Source organism: Eleginops maclovinus, chromosome 10 (assembly GCF_036324505.1).
Source record: "Eleginops maclovinus isolate JMC-PN-2008 ecotype Puerto Natales chromosome 10, JC_Emac_rtc_rv5, whole genome shotgun sequence".
Classification (NCBI taxonomy): domain Eukaryota; kingdom Metazoa; phylum Chordata; class Actinopteri; order Perciformes; family Eleginopidae; genus Eleginops; species Eleginops maclovinus.
The window spans coordinates 16,246,587-16,272,920 of record NC_086358.1 but is presented as its reverse complement, the minus strand read 5'-3'; the positions used below and the strand labels follow the sequence as shown (position 1 = coordinate 16,272,920).

The 26,334-nt window shown below is 39.8% G+C and overlaps 1 protein-coding gene across 1 annotated transcript in view; it reads right to left on the bottom strand.

Annotated features, from left to right (window-relative positions):
- Positions 1 to 1,877: 1,877 nt before the first annotated feature.
- The window catches only part of srcin1b (SRC kinase signaling inhibitor 1b), an 81,270-nt gene continuing 56,813 nt past the window's right edge, over positions 1,878 to 26,334 (bottom strand). Inside the window, exons 10-19 of the mRNA XM_063893703.1 lie at positions 25,016 to 25,176; positions 23,989 to 24,164; positions 23,749 to 23,879; positions 19,433 to 19,580; positions 18,387 to 18,684; positions 17,337 to 17,670; positions 16,805 to 16,947; positions 13,578 to 13,727; positions 10,668 to 10,807; positions 1,878 to 4,683 (exon numbers count right to left, since the gene is read on the bottom strand). Coding sequence (XP_063749773.1) covers positions 4,590 to 4,683; positions 10,668 to 10,807; positions 13,578 to 13,727; positions 16,805 to 16,947; positions 17,337 to 17,670; positions 18,387 to 18,684; positions 19,433 to 19,580; positions 23,749 to 23,879; positions 23,989 to 24,164; positions 25,016 to 25,176 — 1,775 coding nt within the window. The 3' untranslated portion in view covers positions 1,878 to 4,589. The remainder of the gene's footprint in view (positions 4,684 to 10,667; positions 10,808 to 13,577; positions 13,728 to 16,804; positions 16,948 to 17,336; positions 17,671 to 18,386; positions 18,685 to 19,432; positions 19,581 to 23,748; positions 23,880 to 23,988; positions 24,165 to 25,015; positions 25,177 to 26,334) is intronic.

The window sequence follows — 26,334 nt, the reverse complement described above, 5'->3', positions numbered from 1 at the left end:
ATACCTTTTTTCCTTTATTCTCTTGTTGTTTTATTACTATAATGATCATATAAAAGCGTGCCTTAGAAATATCTAGAAGCTTATCTAGACTAAAGTTAACTATCTAACTTGGGAGAGTCTGCAAAAAACGCAGCATGTGTATGGCTCCTTCTGGATGAGCTACGTTTGGACAGTATATAGCAAAACATTCACACAACAGCATTCTAGTTAGGTGAATTTTGCAACTTTGTTTAGAGCCAGGCAAGCTGTTACACCCTCTGTTTGCAGTCTTAATGATAAGCTATGCTATGCTAAGCTAGGCTAACCCCTTCCTGCTTTCAGCTCCCGACTTCACAACTATGAGTGTAAGCAAACGTGAACTACCCAATATATCAAACTTTTCCTTTAAACAGTGCTTCAACTGCACTCACAGTTTATAACATTTTCAGAAATAAATCATCCCTTTACCCCCAAAACATGTTTTTTCCACGTATTACATTATCTTACATCTTACTCATTTGATTTTTATCTTTCTCTAAATCCTCTCTGCTAATGCCATCTCAGCTGCTCCTGAAAAATCATTAAACTTTCATCTAATCTAAATGAACTCCCGCCAACCTCATCACACCACAGCTCAAATCTCTTTCAGCACATATTTGGTTGGTTTTAGGCGTTGCTTGGTTTAAGCTAATCCATGATATTTGTTTGTCCATGGGGAGGACTTCAAAGTCAACATGATTTAACGCGTTTGCACAATTAGAATGATGATACACTCATGATTTATTAATGGCAACAGAGCTGCATTCTTCTACTGCTGGCTATTCTAACCTTATAATAAGGATGATGTTTTACACAATAACTAATGTCTTTAGTTCAACTAAAGCAATGATTCATTAAATATACACTTGTTTTAACACGTCTTTTCTTAAGTAGCACACATAAGAGTTTTAAGAGAACTAAATATATATTTGTGTGACCTAATGAATACCATCTTGAAGCTGAATACATTTAAAGTGTAATTATGCTACGAAAGCCTCCTACAGTAAAATAAGACTAAAAAAGCATTTTCTCTGATCACTCACCCTAGCATGCTAACAAGCTGGCTAACTGTCAGTTATCATGCTTGTTAGCTAGGTATTGTAAAAGAAAAGTCAGTTTATTTAAAATTTGCTTTTGTCTCTGTCTGCAAACCATTCCTCTTTTAAGGACTTGCAAGTTTGACAAGAGCAGTTTTGGAAGTTGACGTCGCAAAACAGCTAATTAGCATCGATAGCTTTAACTCCACTATGGACTCTCCAGTTCAGCACTGCTCAGCCTGTTAGCAATCGGTTAGCCACCTTAAATAGCAGGTCAATGTTCAACAAAGTAAAACAGACACAAAAAATGTGCACGCATTTATTTCAGCCATAAAATGGTCTAGTGATCAGATAATTTCCATTGATATTTCTAAGTTTTAAAGGTCGCAGTTAGCAGGTAATTATTAAGCAAGTTAGCAGCATTGCTATCGTTATCATTTAGTCAACCAAAATTATTTTAAATACATATTTTAAAAACATCTTTATACAGCACATCTACATTTCAAATCTAAAATAACTATTTTGATAATCAATGACTTCTTTTAATGGAATTTATAAGAAAAAAGCCAAAAACAAAATATGGTTGCAGGTGATACATTTTGAGGGTTCATTACTTGTCTTTGTCTTTAATTATAGCAAACATATTATGTTTAGGTTATGGACTGATAGTGAGACAAAGCTAAATATTTATAGACATCAAATTTAGCTCTGCATCTTGCATTATTTGTGTCTATTTTACAGACCAAACCAATACACTCACTAAAACAAAACATGGATTGATAAATGTGAGTCCTTTCACAGAAGAGTCACTCACAAGCATCATGTATAAGAGGGTCACCTTTATTGTCACAAAAACACAACAGGAACGTACAAAAGCAGCAACCTTTTTTGTTTGGTAGATTTTTCTCACACAAAGCAGCAACTTTACTATCCATACACAAAGTTGCGCGGTGTTTTGCACGGTTTAGTTGGTCTTTAGTTATACTGACTTGGTAGTAGATTATCATTCTTCTTCACAATTCACAAACAACACTTACCTCACACAGCAAGCATCACTCTCAGACTGGAGGAACAATATGTATTTGATATACAATATCATCCATATTTCTTTCTCTATAATACTTATCTTTTTTTTTTCTTCTTTATTCTGACAGTAAAAGGGGCTTTATCGACCCATTTGGAACATAATACAAAAATCTATGTTACTGTACAATTTTTGTTTACTCTATCATACACTCACAAGTATACACAGAATTATTGACAAGAAAATTTGACCTCTGTTGACCCAGCGTGCAGATTTTCAGGAATGTATACAGTATGCATGCCATTTTGGATTTTTTTTCCCGTTTAAAAAAAATGTCCACATAAAATCAATTTCTGTAATATATCATTTGGGTTTATATACATTTTTTAACATCCACAAATGTTCGAACAATCACACATTCATCAAGAAACCATCAATAGAGTTTAATCTGTGCAGTGTACGTACACTATTGGTTATTATAGAGGAAAACAGCTACAAAATGGGGCGTCCTATCAGTGAGGGGGTTGTTTTTCGAGGAAGTAAATGTGCTTTTTGTAAATGTGGTGGTACTATTATACACTTTTCACCTGGAGAACCTCCCACTCTGGTCTTCTACAACAAAGTTTCATCATGGTTTGTTTTTACGGTTAGCAGGAAAAAAAAATAAAAATCTTTAACACAGAAAAATAAAAATGTACAGATAAAAATTGTGTTACATGCTCATGACTCCTCTTCTTCAAGTATAAAAATACAAAAAAAGCTTGATTATATAAAACATAGATGATACCTTTTCTTTTTTTTACATGATAATAAAGCAATTTCTTCCAAAACAAAAAACTAAATGGTCTTATAATATACATACAATATATCTGTGCAGTGGTTCAGGATATGCTTCAACTGCTGTTTTTTTCTTTATCTGTGCTAGCTTTTAATGCTATATCTGAGACTACTAATACATTCCATAAATGTATTTACTACACGGTTAAACATCCGTTTGTAATTTTATTTCTGCCAGTGGTATAAATACGCACTCACAGTGCGAGATTAATATTTCCCTACAGCAATGTCAGCACAGCACAGAGCCGGTGTGCAGGATTATGTATCTTGTTATTATAGACGCAGTTCAAACAGTTCACCCAAAAACCTTTAATCTCAACCCAGGTTCAATCACACTATGCAACATCTAATATGTGGTAAAAAGCATTCTGAAAAAACCTAAATGTTGAAGGGAAACTGAAAATATTGGTCCATTTCATACCAACTAACTAATGTAATAGTTAATGTGTTTCTATTGTGTTAATGTAAGCACATTAGGGTCTGACTGATTTGCTTGTATCTTTACTACCCGTCTCACCATAATCATCATTTTTTTTTGTTTATATGTAACAACAACAAATACACATGTATTTTAGTTTACGTATGATTCAATTGAATAAGTGAAGGTGCACATTTCTGGTAGGTTACTTTATAGCATATTATCCATCAATGAACTCTATGTTTTAACAGAAAACCCCAACAACAAATCGCAAGATAAACAGAAGAAAGAATAATCATTTGTTATTCTGACCTGCTTCTAAATGTAAGGGCCTCTTCTGTCACCCGTGCTACACCCCCTATTACCAATGTTGTGCTATTTTGGGATTATGCTCATCCAGAAGTAGTTCATACCGAGTGTAGTCGGACCATGTTGGAAATTGAAACAGTTTATATCTGATCCTAACACAATATGGTTTGTATTTGTGGTTAACATTTTCAACAGTCTCTCCTGGAAGACATATATATATATATATATATGGTGATACAATAAAAAAAAATGGAGGGAAGAGAAAAGCCCTTCTCAGTTCTTCACAGTAGGTGTGATTGTAGGTTATGGAAAGTTTTCGAGTGTGAGGAAGTTTGTTTCCAAGGCCATTCCACTCACAGAAAAGCTCTGGAAGCATTCTGGTCGCTTGATTAAAAATATGCTATCAAGTTGCTTTATGGGAAATGTATGATCCAAGAAGTTTGACCCAAAATAGGGACTTCAATGCAGGATATTTCAACATCTGTCGCTTCAATATTCACCGAATTCTCATTTTATTTGTCTTTTGCAAGCCTTTAAACCATATGGAAGAAGATTCTTGGTATGCAGAAACTTACATTTTTGCATACTGACTGCTGCAAAAAAAAGAAGTCATACCGACGCCTTTAACTTTTATCAACTTGGTCACTTTTCCTGTATAAACTACAGACTGCTCAGTATTAGTGTGTATAGTAGTATAGCGTATTAGTATGAATATTGAGACACAGATATGGGTTTGCTAGATATGCTGGATGTTAGGAGTAAAATCCAAACTGCTTTATAGAGCTGAAGCAATTACCTCCAAATGTTAAAATCTTTATGAAGTGTGAAGCAGAACTGCATTATGGGGGAGAAATCTGATCATTTGAACTAATTATTGGAGTGTTATCATCCTTGATTGAGGACCTCTAGCTTATTAAGTCGGATAAATTGCTCAAACGACAAGATCTCACACTTTCAAGTTCTGACCTAGGATCGAGTCCAAACCCAGAATGATCCGAGCGCTCGCTCCTCGCGTTATTAGTCCAGCTGAGACCTGAGAAGCAGACAGAGAATGTAAAAGCAAAGCAACAGAGAGAAGAGGAAAGAGAGGCTGGCTCACAGACCAAAGAGATGTGAGGAGAGGCAGCGGAGGGGAAACAGCAGCAAAACTAATGGTGATTGGCCAGAAGGATGAGCAGCGGTTCTTCTGTAGCACAAGAAGAAAAAAACATCTCAGCACTACCCCAAAAAAAGCAAGCAGAGAGGGAAGATTTAAGAGGAAAAAAAACAAGACAAGAAAAAAATTGAAAAGAAACAAGAAGCGGTGAAAGGGAGGGGGAAAGAAAACAAGACAAAAATGAAAATTTACAAACAGACAAATGTACTTCAAGTTCTTGTTAAATCTTACATGTGTGTCTGATGAGGTTTTCTGCCCCCCCCTCCCTCCTCTCCCACTACCCTACGCTTCCATCTCCTGATTGGCCGCTGGGGAAGTTGGGTTTTGGTGCATCGGCGTGACAGTCCTCGTGCTTGTGTGTAGAGGGGAGAGAGGAGAGGAGTGTCTGTCTGTTGCTGAGCTGCACACAGCCAAAATTGATGCTGTGATCACAGTCTGCTGTCAGAACTCTGGGACCAAAACATGTCCTTCCTCCTCTCCTCTGTGCAATGCAGGGGGGGGAAGCCAGAAAAGTAAAGGCAGGAGTGGAGGGATATTGTTAACGCAGAGTAGACAGCAGGTTCGTATAGGAGGAGAGGAGAGGAAACGAGAAGAGGATACAAGGAAAGAGAGTAAAAAAAAGCATGGAGAGGAGAAGAGAAAAGGAGAGATGTGAAGGAGAGAGCAGGGAGAAGAGGTGTGTCAAGGAAAGGAAACAATGAGACAGAAGTAAAGGAGAGATGATGAGAATAAACAAGGAGATGAGGAAAGGAGATCAGATGTGGAGGGGCCATGGAGGATAGGAAGCAAGAAGTGAAGGGAAAGGAAACAAGGTGGGGGAATATGGAGATAAGAGATGGGAGGAAAAGAAGACATAAGCAAACCGAGGAAATAGGAAGAGAAGAAAGAAGCGGGGCAGTGGTAAAAAAAAAGGAGTGAAAAGGAGAGGAGGGAAGTGAAAATGAAAGGAGAGCAGCTGGAAGGAAAGAAAAGGAAATGTGGAGAGGAGACAAGGAGAGGAGATAAGAGAGGAGAGGAATGAGAATGACCAAACAAGTAAAACAAGGACAGAAGGAACAAACATACTGAGGAAGGTTGAAGAAACAGAAAGAAATTAAAAGAAAAGGAGAGTAGAGATGAGAAAAGGATGTGTCAAAGGAGACAAGGAGGGGAGATTAGGGAGGAATTCAGAAATTAGCGAAATAAACAAAACATAGGGGTATCAAGAAAGAAAAAAAACAAGGAAAAGAAAGAAGGAGAAGAAAGGAGAGGTGCGGAGGGGGAAGAGGAAGGGTACGATTCTCTGACCGGAGCTCTTTATTAACCGAGCCTCCTGGGTGGAAACATTTCCTCCTAACTGACCTGATGTTTCTTTAAACACCTCGCAGCAGCAGCAGGGGCCTCAGAGGCTCCTAATGTGTAGAGTAAATAAAAGCGGAAAGACAACCAGAAGCCGAGCGTCCCCTGGCCCCCTCTGCTGCCAGAGCCAATCTACGTCTCTGTGACACCGCCCACCCCCCGATGCACGTCTGATAGTCCGGTCTGCTCTGATTGGTTAGCTGGCCGGCTCTGTTGTGATTGGTCAACTGCTTAGAGATCAGTCGGAAATGTCCCGACCCTTAGCCTATCAAGTACAATGTGTTGGAGTGCTAATTATCAGAAGCCTGAATGATACATAATGATGTCACTATGTTACTGAAGTAAACAAAGGAGTCCAATGGAGACGTTTCAGGCAGTTGGGGGAGTGTGTGGGGGAGAAACTCCCTCTGGATGGAATTTTGGGATTGTAGCATTTGCAGGACATTTATATAAACATATATAACACACTACAGGAAAGGGGAAACCCAAAAAGCACGATAGGGCCTCTTTAAAGAATGAAATCCCCTAGATGATACTGCGTGTGTGAAAGGGAAATGATCAAAGTAGAATCAGAGTTTTGGCTGCTCTGATGAACATGGATTCTTTGCAGATGAACAGCCGGCAGTGGAGCCTGGCTGAATGAAATACTTTTAAAAAGCCTTTCTCGTGCTCTGAAAGCTCATATTGTGTGTAACTATGTTGGAACAGGCTGTACGAGGAGGAAGAATGCAAGCCTGACAACGGCTTAAGTTAAACAATGAAAGAAAACAGTATGAGGTGGAAGGACTCTGCTCGCAGCCTCAGGGGGACAGGACTGCCTCTGTGTTTACTCCTGGAGATATAGGAGGAGCAGACAGGTGCACCACCCTGATATTACACAGTTCACGCCTCTGTTCACTGCAGCAGAGCAGCCACTTTTCCATCAAACTAACAAGCTGTGTCAAATAATAAATGCCTACACAGGTCAGCAAAAAAAAGCGTATTATTTGGCCACATTGTTTTGTCAGCTTTTGTAGATTGATGCTGTTGTCAAATAGCCTCAGGTTAAAAAACAATCTAAATGCATTCAGTTGCCTGAGGCAAGTTCACAAACTGCACCACTTTCCTGCTGATCCTGGAACAGGCATCATCTGTAAGTACAGTTTAAAGTGACACAGATGCATTTATAATGTACTGATGAGGAACAAAAAATGACTCCCATTATGTGTAAAGTACAGTTGATCATCTGCAATCTTTTGGAATCTTTCCCTGGGATAAGCACGTGTTTGAGTATCTGATATCAAGCCATGATCTCAGTCCTGACTCTGTAAACAGAGACTCTATGCCAAAAAATAACAACGAGTGACTGTTTGCTTTCGGGCTCTCTGGGCAATACATTTTTAAAAAGCAATAAGGGAAATGAGCTGGAAAATAAAGCGGAGTTGATATTCAGAGCAGCATGAGAAACAGCCGGCCCTGAATGCTAATCCTGGCGGTCTGTGTAGAGGGAAGTGCAATGCTGGCCTGGACGGCATCAACATGTCAAGTGGAGGTCAGCCGTGTTAGCTGTGTGCTAATTACTGCTACAGCTAATAGGATCTACTGCCAAAGACACTGAACACGTTTACATACTATTCAGGGTTTTGCCCTTACTCCTATTTAGCTTTTGACATGATTAATGGAAATTAATATTCCACCAATATGCCTTGACCATGCCATTGTGCAAACCAAAATTGAATAGGATATTAAAAACATTTTGCCATGTTCTGGCAATGTTTTACCTTTGCAACACCATCCCTCTTTCATAAGTTTCAAAGGAAGTGTTTTTCTCCTTTCAACCAGCCATGATTTCTTTTGTGCATGCATCTCTACTTGTTTTGCAGCATATTGAGATGCATATTCCAAATCCGCTTTATACGTATCCATAAAAAGGTTCTAACCCCTGAACATCTTAATGGGAAAATGTAACTTTAAAAACAAGGACATATCCAGAATGAACCATGGATGTGTATAGAGAACTGGACACAGCATTGGAGGCGGGACCAAAATCCAAAATGGCCTGTCTTTAGAGATCAAAAATACCTGTATTGGTGCCCTTTTGCGTTTTGCGAAAGCCCCGCCCCCAATCTGCAGCGTCATGGCTCAGTCTCTGCTCAGTCAAATAATTGGAAAAGGAAAATAACTCTGGACTTGGCTTTAAGCTCATTTTACAACTTTTAGACCCTATCGATTTAAATAAGGGCTATTAAAGTATTCGTACTGGGATGTTGATCGACTGATTTGCAGAAGTATTTTCCCCAAATTTAAGTTAAAGGAAAACATAATTATTGGCCCAATGACGTCACGGACTGCCACAGAAGTTGTAGTAGCGCTGTTTGGCCACCCCGAAAATGAGTTTTAATGTTCGGGTCTTGGAATCAAGAAACGGAATACGCTGTTTCCTTTTTTTAAGCTCGGCACTGTCCTGTTCCAAATCAAAGTGGAACATTAGCTTGCATCTGAACGTAGTCAGTGTCTGAGAAGTCCTGACCTGATACATGAAAGCTGAGCCTCTAAATACATCTGGGCTGCTGTGGAGCAGCGGCTTTGGGTTGTTTGGAGAATATAGACTGTAAATAAACTTCTAAATGGGGTCCTGCATGTTTAATGTGGTAAATTCATGAATTAATCAGGACAGATTCCTGAAACTCCCCCTCATGCAGAGAGGAAAATATGGATCGGTGTGAAGCAGTTTAAGCTCTTCCCGGCTGGGACTGACTGGCTGTTATCTTTTTCTCTTTCTGAGTATTTTCTCAAAGCTCTTTTTTTTTTTTCAAGAGTTCCGTGGCCAAGGATGGGTCAAGAATGCTGCACTCTGCAGGTCGGGGACAGCAGGGAGCGTCTGCAGAAGCAGATAAGACGAGAGCAGCTCCACATCTCAGAGGCCAAGTAGTGGGTTTAACCTCCTGTTCACACACACTCACACACTCTCAAGTGTCCCCCTCCTCATGAACCTCAATCTTTGGGACGTAGTTTGAAATGAGTATGTAATATCACATACTCTGCTCTGATTCTTATTAATCCTTTTGTTAATGTCACTGTGTTTAAATTAAACATTTTCTTATTTAAGAAACATTGAATTTTCTATCTATATGGATGTGATTTGAATTTAGTTTTTTTTCCCAAAAGTTTGTAAATTTCAAATCTGTTTTGTTCATGATTGACAGTAACCTGAGTCTGAGTGAAGGCTTCCAACAGCGCAATGTGACACAGTTCAAGTAAATAATCTGTGTGCCCTTAAAAATTGCATATAATATTGGCGATGGTGCAGTCAAAACAGAAGGGGTTTTAGTCTGAGACGTAACATGTGTAGACTTTCTGCCTTCCTGTTTTCAACGGGATGTGGGAATTTAAGTGATGACGAAGATTGAAGTGGTTGGGCAGCACGGTCTGGCCTCCTAAGAAGTTCTGGCTGTGGACTGGATCCCAGGGAAATTGTACTGGATCAACAGCAATCTGGACCAGATTGAGGTGGCCCAGTTTAACGGAGATGTGTGCATCACGCCGATGACCAGATTGATGGAACAGCAGCTGGACTTTTCTTTCGACCTGGTCAAGGGAACGTTACACACTCACACAAACAGCAGCCATCTATCTCTGAGAATGAGCGCCTTATTGAGTTTCATAGATTCTCTTAATTCTGACCTGAAAGGTGAGGTTATAATGTTTTTATTTAAAATATCACAAAGCTGAATGTGTTTCCCTAGTTGCTTTGTATTGTAAATTGATAGATTTTCTATTTTGTGCTATACCATAACTCTCTCACAATCAAGTCTCAAAATCGTTCTTGAAAGAAAAACGCAACCTTAATGACATTTTAAAATGGGATATTCAAGCATTAGTGGTGGTTTTCAAAATAAAACTGGTCAAAGTTATATATCAGTGGAAATGATTTCATAATCAGGTACAGTTGTTTAATGATTTAAATCCTTTCTTTTACTTCCATATGTACACATTAAACTGAAAAGCTCCTCCTTGTATCTTGTGCTTCACTCTTACATAATGTGTGGTAGCATTAGAGCTGTTGAAAGGCAGTTCTGAGTAGGCTAGCTTAATGGATCGGCCTCTCAGCAGTATGCTGAAACAGTGTGAAGAAGAGAGATGAGGAATCAGGAAGAGACTACATGGCTGGATCACTTTCAGATATGAAATCGTTCCGTGGCATTACTGTAGATTATCATGGAAGTAAAAGATGTCTGTGACTAGATCTGACTATTACAGTAAAGTTAGTTTAATCAGTCACAAGCACCACTGAGACCTTCCTCTGGAAATCAAAACATCGACACACTCGAACGACAAAAATGTCTAAGCAAGCTAGGTTAGATCCAGTAACTCAAATGTCAAAACACACACCAAGAAATGGAAAAACCAAGGTTTCTGTAGATAGTCCCCCCCTCTGCTGCCTGTGCAATCTGTTATAGTCTGCTGGCGGGGGCCGGGAGATCCTCTGAAGGGACAGCAGAGAGGAGAGGAGGCAGACGGAGCGTCAGGTGGAGGGTTTAGAAGTGGAATACCTGCTGCTGGCCCTGGACTTTGGGAAAATCCTCTTTCTGCTTGCGTGCTTTGGGCCGCTCCAGGCTGCCTTGTTGGAGGTGTTTAAGCCGGGCTGCCACGGTGGGGCCCTTCGTCGGTCCGGGAGAGTTAGTGCTGTTCTGTGGGAGCAGGGAGAGGGCAGGTAGTAGTTTAAAGACTTAACATAATAATACATACCATAGAGCACACTCCATGAACTCATAATAACACTACTTATGTGATTGTTGATCATCTCTTTCCAACACCAAGGGCATTAATCTGCTGCTATAGCACATTAATAAAACAGTTTAATGCGCATACTAAGCCTTTAATATTTGCCCCCTTAAAGCATAACCTACATAATATTAAATGAACACTAAAATTGTACTTAAAAAGAGTTTTCTAATAAATGGACAGGCCCGTTTGTATGTTTAACTGTTTGTTGACATTTAGGACCAGGTTTTCAACATCGAGGTATTACAAATAACTATTGATTAATAATTATCTAACAGACAATGCATATTTAGCCCAATACACAACAACAAAACAAGGAAGGGTCACTAGCAATGGCCTTTCAAGAAACTCCAAAATGTCTTATAGAAACTGGATTTTAAACCTGACTAACTTTTTTCACTTTTACGCAGAGATATACATTAAAATTAAATTCGAAAAATATATTTCAGATTATGAGTGTCCTAAGGATGAAGGAACATTTGGTAGACCTTTCCTAGAAAATTGGAGAAATGTTTTTCTTTTATGCAGACAATGAGGGCATAATAATATCTGGATACGTCTATATGGACACAAAGATAGGAGACCAAGTCATGTCACAGACACTCCTTCACCCTCCATGAATTCATAGACAGCACATGCACAGAAACTAAAGTGCTCTCGCTTTATTTTAATAACTAAAAGACTTTGTGTTATTCTGCTGACAAGAATCACTTTTTAAGTTAAGACATAGCAGAGGAGCCTCCTGTCTAAAAGATAAAGGATATACAACATGAAAATAGCTGCAGCTCTGAACCTGAACCCCCCTCCGTCACCTTCCCTCCCCCTCTCTGTCCTTTTTATTTTATTTTGACAGCTACCTGCTTGGCGTTGTTGTGTGATAATTCCAACAAAAAAACCTCCTCTTTCCTCTGCTAGATGTGTCACCATCGCTGTCGGGAGGTGCTCACAGTCTGCCAGACAGAAACTGAATACACGATCTGCCTGAATCTGTGACTCACTGCACATCACACCCTCAATTACAATGTGTACACTGCTAAAGCTGCAGCTAACTGAGACCATCAAACACTGGCTCACAAACATACATTACATTATGCAGAGCTCAGAGGAAGCAGCAGAGGAACTGTTAACAAGGTCAGAAAGAGAAGTTCAGAACGGCATCAAACACACTGCTTTCAAATGTCTTTATCTCTTCTATTTGGTTAAAAAATCTGTCTTTTATAATAGTGACTTAAGAAAAGTCCATATAATGTTGTGATTGTGATTTTGTCTGTGGTTTTACTGGAACATAACATGTCTTTAAGATGGATAAATGTCACGGTAATGGTAACAATACCAATATCACCCCTAATTGACGATAAGATACACAACAAAAAGTATAATGTGATAAAAACCATTAATGCTGAGGTCGCCCTTACATCCCTACCTAAGGAAGACTTTAAAACAATCAATGTTATTACACATCCCAAAAGGATTTACTTACTGACCTGTAAGTGTCTACCCTTAGATGAATAAGTAGTCTGTTGCTAGGACAATAGTAACCATTCTCCTCAGGACTTTTTAAACGGACCTCCAGTCTCTTAATAGTGAAATCATTTGTGGGACGATGGATTTAATTATGGCGATTAAAGAGAAGGAGCTACAAAGGAAAGTAAAACCTCTGGACACTGAGAGATGTTAAACGTTCTAGAAGGTATAAAAGTGTATTTGTAAACATATCTATTATATCATACATTTTCTAATTGTATTGTGTATCATATTCCACGAGAAGAGCAACATCTTCTGAAGACTTTCCTTTTTGTCTCTGCACTGTAACTTTTATTCATGTATTTTATACCCGTGTTATCCATGTTTTACGTCTGTTTTATTATCTTTCATTTTTACATTTCATAATGTGTTTCCGCTGCTGTATTTCTTAATGCTCTTAATGTCTATCATTTTAGTACAGCACTTGTGTTGAAAGGTGCTATATGAATAAACTGGCCTTTCCTTGTTCCAGTTTTGTTTCTTTTTGTGGAGTTATTTGTTGTCCATTTTGGAGAAGCTAGCTAACCGGGATGATGATGTCGGTTAAGGTTCAATGTACTGTTGATTAGTGAAGTAAGATAAACTATGGTAAAAGCCTTCGTCCAAAAACTTGGGCAACGAGATTACCTAATAGGATTTATGCAACACTACTAAATGAGTTGCAAAAGGGACAACTTTTTACAGAAGGTAGTTTATGCCCAGAACTTTACACACTGATGCCACAGCTAAAGATTGTGTACACCTCTCTGTTTTCTGTGATTAAAACTGACTTAAAACACTTTGAAAAGATTAGTTTTGAAGTATTGATCCGTGGAGTTCACAGTTTAGGTGTTAGTAGTTTTAAAAGCTGTAGTAAAGTGGTGAATAAAAAGGGGAAGAGGAGGCGAAGGGAAGTCAGTAGAAGCACAGTCCGAAGGCGGAGAGGGGCGCATTTTGATTTACCTTTCTGCCCAAGGACCCAAAGATGCAGGGAGGGGTGGGGGTGGCCTTGGTTTGGGTGCTTTTATTATAATCTTTAACAGGCGTTCTTTGAAATATCTGTGATCCGGGGTTGGTGTGTGAGAGAGTGTGGCAGAGACAAGTTAACACCCATCATCAGCAGCAAAAATCTGAAATATAAACCTCTGTGTTGCAAATAAATTAATGATCTACCTCGAGCTCGGCTATAATCTTCTCTTCGTCGTCCTCGTCCTGAATGCCGGATGCTGCGATCACAGGCGGGGTGGAGGCGGGGCGGGGGGTGTCACAGGGGGTCCGCCTCAGCTTCACCAGAGTTTTAGGCATATCACCATCTTCTTCCATCTTAAAGGAAAATGTAAGACATTAAATGCTCAGGTAGTAGAATGTTTACAAAAGCACACAATAATTAACTTGTCACAGCGTAGTTCATATTTCATGGTTAGCAGCAGGATCCTTTTACGCTGTCTGCTCGTTCAGATGGGCTTTATACAACCAGTAATTACTTTCAAACTGTTGATTAATTTCCAGAAAGGCCTCATTTGTGAACACAGAAACCATTTCATTAGGTATTCTTTTTAAGTACAATGATATTCCATGGTCCTGTCTATCATTACAACTTTAAACGAGGATACACTGAATATTTAGGGGTTTTAGACTGTAGTGGAATACAATAAGACATTTAAACAACGTCTCTTTGGACATGTATTTGTTCACTATTTGAGGTAATTCTATAGAACAAACACATGAGCAAAGAATTTATATGTCAACTGGAAATTGTTGAAAGTATCTTAAATTGTATTAAATCTCTGTTTAATCATCTCAGTAACAGTCCTTTACTTGACTTGAATCATCAACTTCTCAGTTATTGATAAATGTTATAGTTTTTCTTCTTTATGCAAATAAAGAAGAACAACTTCATTAAAACCTGCCATGCTTCACGTTGTTTTCTGTTTGTATCATATTAAAGTAAATACCTCTGACCAAACCAGTATCTGATTAATCGAGAAAAAAATCTGCTGATTAATTAATAAGGAAATATTATTATAATTATTTGCAGCCCTAGTTTTTCATGCTCTCCGGGGTATTTAGTTTACTTCTGTGAGACAACAGGAAGTGTTGTGCTGTGGGTGTATAGACAGTAAAGGTCACAGCCTAACAGAGTGTAATGCAATATGGTGCAGAGCTTTGGCAACAGTTTATTTTTGATGGACACTGATGAAACACTGATGGAGTATCCATAACCCTTAATACCTAATATCAATACACAGATCTCTTCAACATCCCGAAATAACACCAACGCAACTCTGAATTGAAAACGTTTTTTTTCACTTAGATTTTTTGCATATTTTTCAGTCAAGATCAATAGTACAGGAGTTGCCAGGAGTTTTAAAATCCAGTATTAACTAAACAGACAGCCCATCTTGAGGATTATGGAAAGGATTTTTTGAATACATTCATCATTATTTGCATATCATTTTCCATGTCAGACAATAACAGGAAGTGAAATGACATTCCCCCACATTGTTGGATTTGTTGTGGTCTTCCTTTGCTTCCATCATTGTAGTTTTGTTTTATTACAATGTTAAATGTTTTAATTTTAACATTGTTTTCCCTTTGCTCTTGCCACAGGCATTTAATAATCTTTAATAATACTGAGAGAATTATTTTCGATTTACACTGCCATCTTGAAATCATGTGTGAAGCAGCTACAAAAAGGCAGGGGTGCTTGAGTTTCAGCTCTTTTTTTGAATTAATGCCATGATGGATTCCGACTGTTCAGGAGACAGGTGAATTCTACTCAGGGAGTTCCTCCACAGAGCGATGGATCAGGGAGATCAGGGAGGCTTTAGAGCAGCAGCAGCATCTTGTTCTCGCCTGAAACCAAAACCTTAAAATGCCTCCAGACAACAGGAAGCTCACTGAGGTACATGTTGTATCCAGCATGTTTTAAATCCCTACATAGAAAAACCACAGGGACTGTTGGTGAAGCTAACTATTTTAAGCTACATCCAAACTTATAGGATTTTCTTCCTGTTTATTTTAGTTGACAGCGCCTTTTTAAACTTCACAAAAAGTAGTCAGATCTTTAAAGGGGCCATATAATGCTCATTTTCAGGTTCATATTTCTATTCTGTGCCTCTACTGGGACATGTCTCCATGCTTTAATGTTCAAAAACCTCTTCATTTTTCTCATACTGCCTGTGCTGCAGCACTTCTTTTCACCCTCTGTCTGAAACCAGAGTCCAGTCTGCTCTGATTGGTTAGCTGGCCAGCTCTGTTGTATCATATAGAAGTGTTACATTCTGACGCTACAGAAGTAAACAAAGTCCAATGGAGGCGTGTCAGGCTTGGGGGCGGGAGTGTCTGGGAGAGAAACTCCCTCTGGAGGGAACTTTGGGATTTTAGCCTTTGCAGAATAGTCCCCTTTAAACACTGAAGGTTTCAACCCGCAGCGCTGTAGAGGTGGGTTTCATCTATGAAATGTCACTAAAATTAGAAATAAAACAGCTGCTGTTGAAACTTAAATCAGCTCTGCACTCAGTGACACTCTCTGTCACATCATTAATTCAAACTGCCGGCTGTCGTGTGTTTATTTAGTAGCTGCGAAGTTCACTTGCTCTTAGGGAACAAACCCTGGCAGTGTTTTAATGGCAGCTATCACTCCTGGAGCCAACATGGCTTCATTTCCAATAACTAGGAAGTATTAATCATGGATCTGTTACCTTTTAGGAAAACATCAACATTGATTATTATATCTGTTGTTTAACCAGTGATCTTGGGCCTTTCCTTTACTGCGACTTTTCCTGGTCCCCTAGGTACTTTACATGTATGTCTTTGCACACAAAACACACGACTGTACAAGCCGTAACAATTATTCAGATGACACAATATTAAGTGGCAACTGTATTGAATGTTTGAATCATATTCATGTCACACTACTCATTGTTGTAATTTCACAATTGTGAATATTTGCTGTTTTCCTTTTTTAGTGTTTTAATAGGTTTTAATAATAATGTTGGTGAATGGGTCAATGAATGGGATTGGGGGTACATTTATCAGCAATTTCACAATCTTTTATAAGACAATCAATTTATTATTATATAATAGAAATAATTATTACGTAATAGGGGGGAAAGATCTAAAAGTAAAAAATAAAAAAACCTTTGTCTGTAACAGAGTATTTTCACAGTGAGGGATTATAACTTTGACTTTAGTAAAGGAGCAAAGCGCTTCCTTTACGACTGTGTTTAACTGATTAGCTGAGGCATGACTCAATTAGATGGCGTTTGAGGGCATAATCATTCAGTTTTATGTAACAATTAAATTGAATCAGTGTGACAGACCTTTTCAGAGTAGATAAAAAATAAACGACCTACTGCTCGACCACTGATCTCACATGTGGCTAAAGAGCCTCTCACCTTCATACTCTTGGAGGTGACGATGACGTCTCCGGTGCGGTTGGTGGTGAGGCCGTGTGCAGAGGGGAAGCTTCGGCGAGGTGGGGGTGGAGGCGGGGACTTGGAGGGTTTCTCTGTGCGATACCTGGCCACGCTGAGATCCACTGTAAACACAGAACAATGGTTTGGCACAAATGAATAATACATAACATGACCAATAGTGCAGAAGGGGGGGGGGGAACCCCTTGGACTTATTTAAATCCTCTACCTCAATAATGTTAAAAATCACAATTTTCAATCACTGTACAAAAAAAACATCAATATGCAAACAATTGCTTTAATTCAATAGAAATGGCAAACATATACCATACTTAAAATGTAATTAAAATAACACTGGTGTGAATATGAAAACTGGGCACCATAAAGCGGTCAAATTATTTGTGGATATTTCTTAAACCAATGCAGCTGTGAAGTTTTAACAATTGTAAAAAATGTTAAACCCTTCAACCTAAATAAACTGAAATTACTGCTTAACTGGTAGAGAGACACTCACCGGACCCTCGGTGTGAACCTCCCCCCTCCATATTGTTCAGCTTCTGGGCAGCCAGCTGCACTTTGTTGGGCTGCTGGTCCCCGCTGGGCGTGGTGGTCGAGGCGGTGGTCCCGGTGGTGCCAGCTGCAGGAGAAGTGGCTGAGGTGGAGGTGATTGGGACAGTGATTTGGGGCTTGGGGGGCACTACAGGCTTGTTTATGTGCCTGGCAGCAAAGTCCAGGTCCGGGATGGCCTTCATCAGCTCGGCCTGCGTCTCCTCCAGCAGCCGGTTGATGTCCTGCGCACTGAACTGGGTCAGGCTGGCACGCTTCTCCTCCCAGTCCCGCTCTGCCGCCTGACACGCACGCACACACACACACACACACACACACACACACACACACACACACACACACACACACACACACACACACACAGAAGAGTGATGAGCTGTGACATGCTAACTACTAACAGGCCAAGCTGGGAAAACATAATTAAGACACATTGATGCGTGTGTTTTCTAATATTACAAGGATAAATGGGAGGTATACACACACTGCTGCTGCTGCTGCTGCTGCTGCTGGTGTGTGAACAGATTCTCAATAGGACATTTAAGCACCTTCAGATCTGATCTTAAATGTAAATGGACATTTGGCCATCTGGCTAATCTGGACAGGTATTACCACCTGTGGAAAAATGTGCATAGTGTTGTTGAAGTTAACGAAAGGATCCATAGTACCTTCGTTTAAAAACAATAAGCTGCCAACATTCTGACAATGTCTGTGAATACATATATTTTTTTACGATATGCAAGAGACGCAATCTACATATTTGTGACTTCAAACGATATTCAATTACTTTTCTCTTTTATGTGCAAGTTATTTCTTTTGTAAATTAATCTTTTGTAAAACTATCTCAGAGAATATTGTATATTAGGATTTTTCCTTAAAAATGAACACTTTAATCCTGATATTCTCAAAATATTACGCCCCTGTCCACCAAGTTCAAAAACAAGTGATAAAAAAGTATGATTGAAAAGACCCCAAAAAACCATAATCAGCATCTCATTACCAGTCTGACTTCAGCCGACACAGACTTATCTCCAGCACGCCGACTGGGAAGCTCATCGAGGACCCGGTTCCTGTAGCTCATTGTATGCTGGAGGTCCTGCTCGGGGCCCGAGGGGTCTGCGTCGCCCGCGGATACGGGCATCCAGTTGGCAAGGACAGAGCTGGAGCTCAGGTCCGTGAGGCTGAGAGTAGGACTGTTCAGGATGTCCAGGTCAGAGCTGCGACTCACGTCCTCAGATCTCTTCTGTGATTGGCTGGGGAGGTCTTCGGGGCCCTTCCACACGCCCTCCGTCACTTGTCTGTACATATAGGAGGGATACAAGAAACTACAATACACACAGGACACAATGAAGGAAGCAAACTACAAGGAATAAAAGATCAAATACACTCAATGTACCAAAAAACAAATGCTTTGTCAAAAGAACAACAAGGAATATGAAGGTGAGCTAATCAAACCAGGAACGTTGAAGCTCCTGGTCAGTGCCTCAAAACCCCATGGACATTTGGATGGATATTTTTATTATATGATTTGTTTTTTAATCATCTACTTTCGTCATATTTTAAAAAAAATAGTGCATATTTTATCAGAAATTCCAAAAGTGGCATGATGGAAACATCTGTTTTGAAGTACTTATTTATTTTTTTGTATGACAGAATTGTAGTTCATTGTAACGCATTTCAAGGCTATTTTTTTATGTTAACTTGAGTTTTTGAAAGAGGGCTTTCAATGATATCAGCTTTCCATCTCTCCTGCCAATATATATAAACACATATACAGTATATATGTGTGTCAATGTCTTTTTGTGTTTCTTTTATTGAACACGCAAACATTATTATATTTCTCATAGTAGAAAATTATTTGTCATCAAAATCGGGTATTGCAACGTCCTACCAGCTCTATTTTTCAGCATACACTGAGGTTGAGCTTTAAACCTTACAGTGGTCTATAATAAAATCCCCATAAAAACGTCTACGAGAGGAAACTGTGTCTGACGTTGGACAGTGAGGTGTTATGTGAGCAAATTGAGGAGCGCTTGATATGTATACCTGCGGAGCGTGCTGAGCGCATCAGTCATGGTGTTGCAGCGCTTCAGCAGGGCATCCAGACGGTGGGGCTCCTCTTTCAGGAACTTCACAGCCTCCACCTCCACCCTGAGCACCACCCGCATCTTACTCTGCAGGCTGGGGAACTGGTCTGCAGGGGGAGAGAAGAGAGGGGTGAGGAAGACAGGCATGGAGAGACAGGTGGATGAGGAAGACAGAGTGGCATTGTCAGAGGGATGTGTTGAGATAATGATGTGTGGAGGAATAGCAGCGGAGAGAGGGGGAGGTAAAGAGGGAAGGGAGGGGGGGATTATAGAAGAGGAAGACAGAATGCTGTTTTCTGTCGCAGCTATATTTCGAAGCTGCTGGATTTTCTTGTCATATCCAGCAGGAGGATTCAGTGGAGGTCGGCCAAGTGAGAGGGAAGGGCATGCTGGATGTGCGGTAACAAATACACAGCCTGTGTTCGTCTGTGGGTGTGTTTGAGGACACTTCACAGATTCTGACATTCAGCTGTCCTGAAAAATTGTCCAACTGCCACTCAAATGCTGAATGGAAGGACAGTGCTGCAATTGTAGGCGCCAGGTGGACATGCTAACTAGAAGTGGTCAGTTCACACCAGTCTAATGAGGACCCTTGAAGGTATGAACCTGTGAACTTCAGAACCTGAAAGGAAAATAAAGGTACATTTCACTGCTGTGGGACTAATAAAGGATTTTCTGAGTCAGATTCTGAAACTGCAGCCACATTTGAAATGTATGTTTTCTTTTAAAAAATAGCAAAAATAACATAATTTATCAGGGCCGTGAACTGTTAAAATAATATAAATAACCCCTTTTCGGCCCCCCTTCCTCATTATTTTCCCCATCTTTCCTTCATTTTTATATTTGCTTGATATGTTACAACTACGTAAATAAAGCTACATTTCTTTTTTTAACTGTAAAGGTAGGCTTAAGTGTAAATATGTTTGTATAAGAGAGTAGAGAAAGTAAAAAAAAGAAAGAAACCAGAAATAATTGTCAGACGTTTTTTGAATGAATCATGTGTTTCGAATGCTTCTCGAATAGCAAAAATCACTAAATAAAAACTAAAAAATAGACATGTTAATAAATTCATATTATTTTAAGCGGTTCATTCATAATTAAAACTAAAAATAACAATTTGCAGCCACCACATCCTGTAAAAAAAGGTTTGACTGTACGATCATTATTGTCATGTGACTACAAGTCTGTGAAAATTGATCTGAGAGAGGTTGTAAGCAGAAATTGCAAAAATGAAAATAGTTAATGTATTATAGTTATGTACAGTGGGGAGAACAAGTATTTGATACACTGCCGATTTTGCAGGTTTTCCCACTTATAAATCATGTAGAGGTCTGTATTTTTTATCATAGGTACACTTCAACTGTGCGAGACGGAATCTAAAACAAAAATACAGAAAATCACATTGTATGATTTTTAAGTAATTCATTTGTATTTTATTGCATGACATAAGTATTTGATCACCTACCAACCAGTAAGAATTCCGGCTCTCACAGACCTGCTAGTTTTTCTTTAAGAAGCCCTCCTGTTCTCCACTCATTACTTGTATTAACTGCACCTGTTTGAACTCGTTACTTGTATAAAAGACACCTGTCCACACACTCAATCAAACAGACTCCAACCTCTCCACAATGGCCAAGACCAGAGAGCTGTGTAAGGACAACAGGGATAAAATTGTAGACCTGCACAAGGCTGGGATGGGCTACAGGACAATAGGCAAGCAGTGTGGTGAGAAGGCAACAACTGTTGGTGCAATTATTAGAAAATGGAAGAAGTTCAAGATGACGGTCAATCTCCCTCGGTCTGGGGCTCCATGCAAGATATCGACTCGTGGGGCATCAATGATCATGAGGAAGGTGAGGGATCAGCCCAGAACTACACGGCAGGACCTGGTCAATGACCTGAAGAGAGCTGGGACCACAGTCTCAAAGAAAATCATTAGTAACGCACTACGCCATCATGGATTAAAATCTTGCAGCGCACGCAAGGTCCCCTTGCTCAAGCCAGTGCATGTCCTGGCCCGTCTGAAGTTTGCCAATGACTATCTGGATGATCCAGAGGAGGAATGGGAGAAGGTCATGTGGTTTGATGAGACAAAAATAGAGCTTTTTGGTCTAAACTCCACTCGCCATGTTTGGAGGAAGAACAAGGATGAGTACAACCCCAAGAACACCAACCCAACCGTGAAGCATGGAGGTGGAAACATCATTCTTTGGGGATGCTTTTCTGCAAAGGGGACAGGACAACTGCACTGTATTGAGGGGAGGATGGATGGGGCTATGTATCGCGAGATCTTGGCCAACAACTTCCTTCCCTCAGTAAGAGCATTGAAGATGGGTCGTGGCTGGGTCTTTCAGCATGACAACGACCCAAAACACACAGCCAGCGCAACTAAGGAGTGGCTCCGTAAGAAGCATCTCAAGGTCCTGGAGTGGCCTAGCCAGTCTCCAGACCTGAACCCAATAGAAAAATCTTTGGAGGGAGCTGAAAGTCTGTATTACCCAGTGACAGCCTGAAACCTGAAGGATCTAGAGAAGATCTGTATGGAGGAGTGGGCCAAAATCCCTGCTGCAGTGTGTGCAAACCTGGTCAAGAACTACAGGAAACATCTGATCTCTGTAATTGCAAACAAAGGTTTCTGTATCAAATATTAAGTTCTGTTTTTCTGTCATGCAGTAAAATGCAAATGAATTATTTAAAAATCATACAATGTGATTTTCTGGATTTTAGTTTTAGATCCGTCTCTCACAGTTGAAGAGTACCTATGATAAAAAATACAGACCTCTACATGCTTTGTAAGTGGGAAAACCTGCAAAATCGGCAGTGTATCAAATACTTGTTCTCCCCACTGTATATCTTCCCAGCCTTTCCCCCCCTAATATTGGTAACTCTTGGGAGCACTTGGAACATGTTTTTATATTTAGAGTCCTATATTTTCCAATCTGGTTAAATATATTGTCAAAGAAATTCAAATGACTCTTTCAGTTTTTCTGATTAATGATATTATAACTGGGTTTCACTACACATAGGATATTGTTGAGTTCTCCTGACTTCCAACTACGATTCCATGGTGCAGGTCTTCTGAATTGCAAGGTAAATTCAGGCTGCAGTGAGTAAAATGTGGCAGGAGCAGAAGACTCCTCTGGGTTCAAAGGAAGTTCTCATTAATATTCCAGATGGAGAGTGGAAGTACACAGGTCAGAGTCGCAGGACAAGTCGCTAAACCTGGAACTTCATGAATATCAATTCTGAGAGGATTCATAAATATTCATCAGTGACTTTGTTTTACACCAATTTGACATACTGTAAACGTAGTACTTCAGCAATCCCAGTATTTAATCTTGAGCCAAAATGTGTCCAGTGCTGCACTCAAGATTTATGAGTAGAGCTGTTTTTATTTATTTGAGCAATTCATATCCTCTCAAAAATCGAGCCAAAGGATCTTGGACAAAAATAAGACGAGGTACCATCATTGCCATGTTTGAATTTAAGCCTAGATTTGAGCATTTTTTCAAATATTTTACATTTTCCTTATTTAATGCTTGTGTTTGCGTTTAATTGGCAGCAGATCCTCCAGCGAAGCATTATGAAACCACATTGTTCTGAAATACATAACGCAAAAGGACTACCTGGATAAATATGTGCCACTAATAACAAAAAATGCTATTTTGTATCTGACTTTGAATAGTAAAATCCCATATACTATTCATCTTTAGGTGGGATATATAGGACGTTTTTTTTTACAAATCAAGCTGTAAAGTAGTTTTTAGCAGTAATACTCAAACAGGAAGACATTTGATGGGGACTATTTTCAGCGGCGGAATAATACACATTTGGTGCTCTAGTGCGTATTTGCATCAGCAGGATGCTGTTTATGTGATTGATTAGAAAGTCAGTGGATTTAGTGTTTATATTGACAACAGTGGAGCTCTGTGGTACAGAAGAAGAAGATAGAACAGGCTCTGATTCCCACCACACAGTATTTGTTCGTAGAAGCATTCGCCAATGGTTTTGAAAGCAACATGCTTATGTGCAATGAGGCTGCAGCAGTTGTAAAACAGCATGGTGGATAAGTGAAAGTAAGCCAGGCAGGATTTGAACATTTTGAAACCAGCTGCACTGAAATGTTTGGCAGTTTAAGGGTAAAAGCACTGAGACAGGCAGGGAAGGCTTTAATTGGCTGCATCAAGCTTGCAGTGTGACTCAACGCTGGACCAGAAAAAACACAGCACACACAGTAATCTCCCGAAACACGCTGGAGGTCATGACCGCACTTACTTTTGAGTTCAGTGAGCGTTTCTCCCAGCATCCTCAGCTCTTTGCTCTTCTGCTCCACATCCTGCTCCGTCACCAGGCCGTGATTCACCGAAGAGTTCCTCTGCAGCTCCTCCACCGACTTCTCCAGGTCACTGTGGAGGACCAGGGTCACAGATTCATATCACTCCATACTGTCCCTCTCTGTTCTCCCTTATTCATTATGTTTTTTTTTTTAATAAATGGAGGGTGATCTGAACTCACTGCAGCTGCTGGATGAGCAGCTCCTCCTGGTTGAGGTACTTGAGTCGCTCCTCCTCCACCAGGAGGCGCTGTCTCTGGAGCGGGTCCTCCTGTGTGCGCATGGCGTCCAGCATCATGAGGCTGAGCTCGGACTCTGTCTGCCTCAGCAGGGCCAGCACTGAGTCCTGGTTCTCCAGCTGGGACACCAAGAAACATGGTTTGTTACTTGTCTGTCATGTGAATTTACACCGATGTATGAGCAGGCACGCCCTAACATACAATTATATACTAGGTCAAACTAGGTAAGCAACAATTGCCATAATTGTTTATTCTGCCAATCAATTTCCATATTAATTAAACAAATCTGATAACATTGAAAACATCCATGATGAATGTTTTCTTTTGTCAGTTCAAAACCCGGAGATGCCCACCTTAAAATGATTTAAAATAGGAAAAAATAATCTGTGTTCCGTATCAGTATATCCAATAAATAGGCCAATTTTTAATTCAAAATTACCATAACATATTTGATTTTGTTGAGTGGGTTAAGGTATTATTTGGCGGGATTGACATAGTTGCAGCTGTAGTCTAAAATACTGAATTTTACAGTCATTTCTACTTTTATGAAGTTGTGAAGTTGTTTCAACTAACCAATAATAAACATAAGAGGTATCTCTAAAGCGTTATATAGAATTGCATCACGTTTAAGTTAAAGGCATAAAAAGTTTAAAATTATATAATAATTGTGGAAAATAAATAATTTCATGAAATAAAAAGGCAACAAAAAACGACTTCCTACTAAGCAGATTATAAAGGCGTTACGGAGGAATGAACAATATTTAATGTTCAACGTACATTTGGGCTTTTGGTCCATAGTAACAAAAGGCTGTCACTGAATATTTCTTCGTCCTACATGCTGTTTGATTACCTGAGTTAAAAACTAGGAGTATGGAGAAGCTTTTCTAAAGAAATATTAACTAAATATATATAAGAATAAAGATGTAGAGATGCTTAAAAGCCTGTGATGTGATCATGTTCCTTCACACACCTGCATGTTGCGTAGCTGGGACAGTTGTTTGCGCAGTGCGTTGGTGTTCTGCTGCAGGCCTTGTAGGTGGAGCTGCATCTGCAGACGGGACACTGTCACGGGCTGGTTGCCCCCCGAGGGTGGAGGAGGCATCAGAGCCAAGGGAGCAGACGGTGTCAAAGCTGCCCAGCAAAATAACAGGACTTTAACTCAGGTGATGTTCTTTCAGAGCACAGCGGAACTAATAGAAGTTGTCCCGAAACACCGTTAGCAAATCGGAAGCTAGCAAAGAAGCGTGCAGAGAGCATGAGGGAAGCAAATCTCCAACGGTTTGTTTCTCATGACCTCAGATGTCCATCCAGTAGAAAAACAATTTGTCTGACTGGACACAGGATGTTTCCAGGATTTGGCAGCAGCAATTCAGGACAAGTTCTATCAGTGCTGCAGGTCAAGGGTGGAGATTACAGTCTTATGAAGACTTAACAATGATGAACAGCATGGAAGGCTTCATGGACAAACAGGATCAGCAGTGAAAAACTGAATTTCCACTACATCCAACTCTCTCATAATGGCAGAGTCCCCTGACAGCCAAAAATATATCAGTGTGTTTCCAACTGAGATAATCACGGTGGCTGACGGGCAAACACGTTACAACAGCCTAAAACAGAAACATGCTCAGAAATAAACCCAGCATGAACCAAAACACATTCAAATTAAGAAAACATTTTCACCAACTTGACAACCCATCTGCAGGTTTTACTGAACTGAGCGAAATGCGCCGCAAATAAAGAAAAGCTGCAAAAAGCTCAAAACACAACGGAAAAGGGGACACTAAAAAGTGACGCACACAGCTGGGACGTTTCAGGGCTTATAAAGTCGACCAACTGTCACTTGAAACCGAACTAAAATCGAAGTTTTATTGGCTTAATTTAACAATGTGATCTCATGATTCCTTTCGATATTATTGAAGATCGGCTGTAAGCTAACTAGCTAACAAAGATAACCTAGACATTTCAAATATACTGACAAAAGTTTCTTGCAGCGTTTTGTATTTGCAGTGTTCAAATAAACACTGCCCATGTTTCATTAAGTTGGCTAATGTTTTCTAAATGCTGTCCATGTGTTGTCAAGATGGTGAAGATGTTTCTTCATTTGCATGTGTTTTGGCAAATTTGTGTTCTTATATTTACATCGTTTTCCAGAGTGCAGCGCGTCTCTCCTAATGGGAGTGTTTTGTGCCGTTGAAACGTATTTGTACCCATCTGCCACCGAAGATAATACCTTTGAAATGTATGAATGTTATGACAGTAATTGGGGAGTTGAGTCACACGCATCATGCA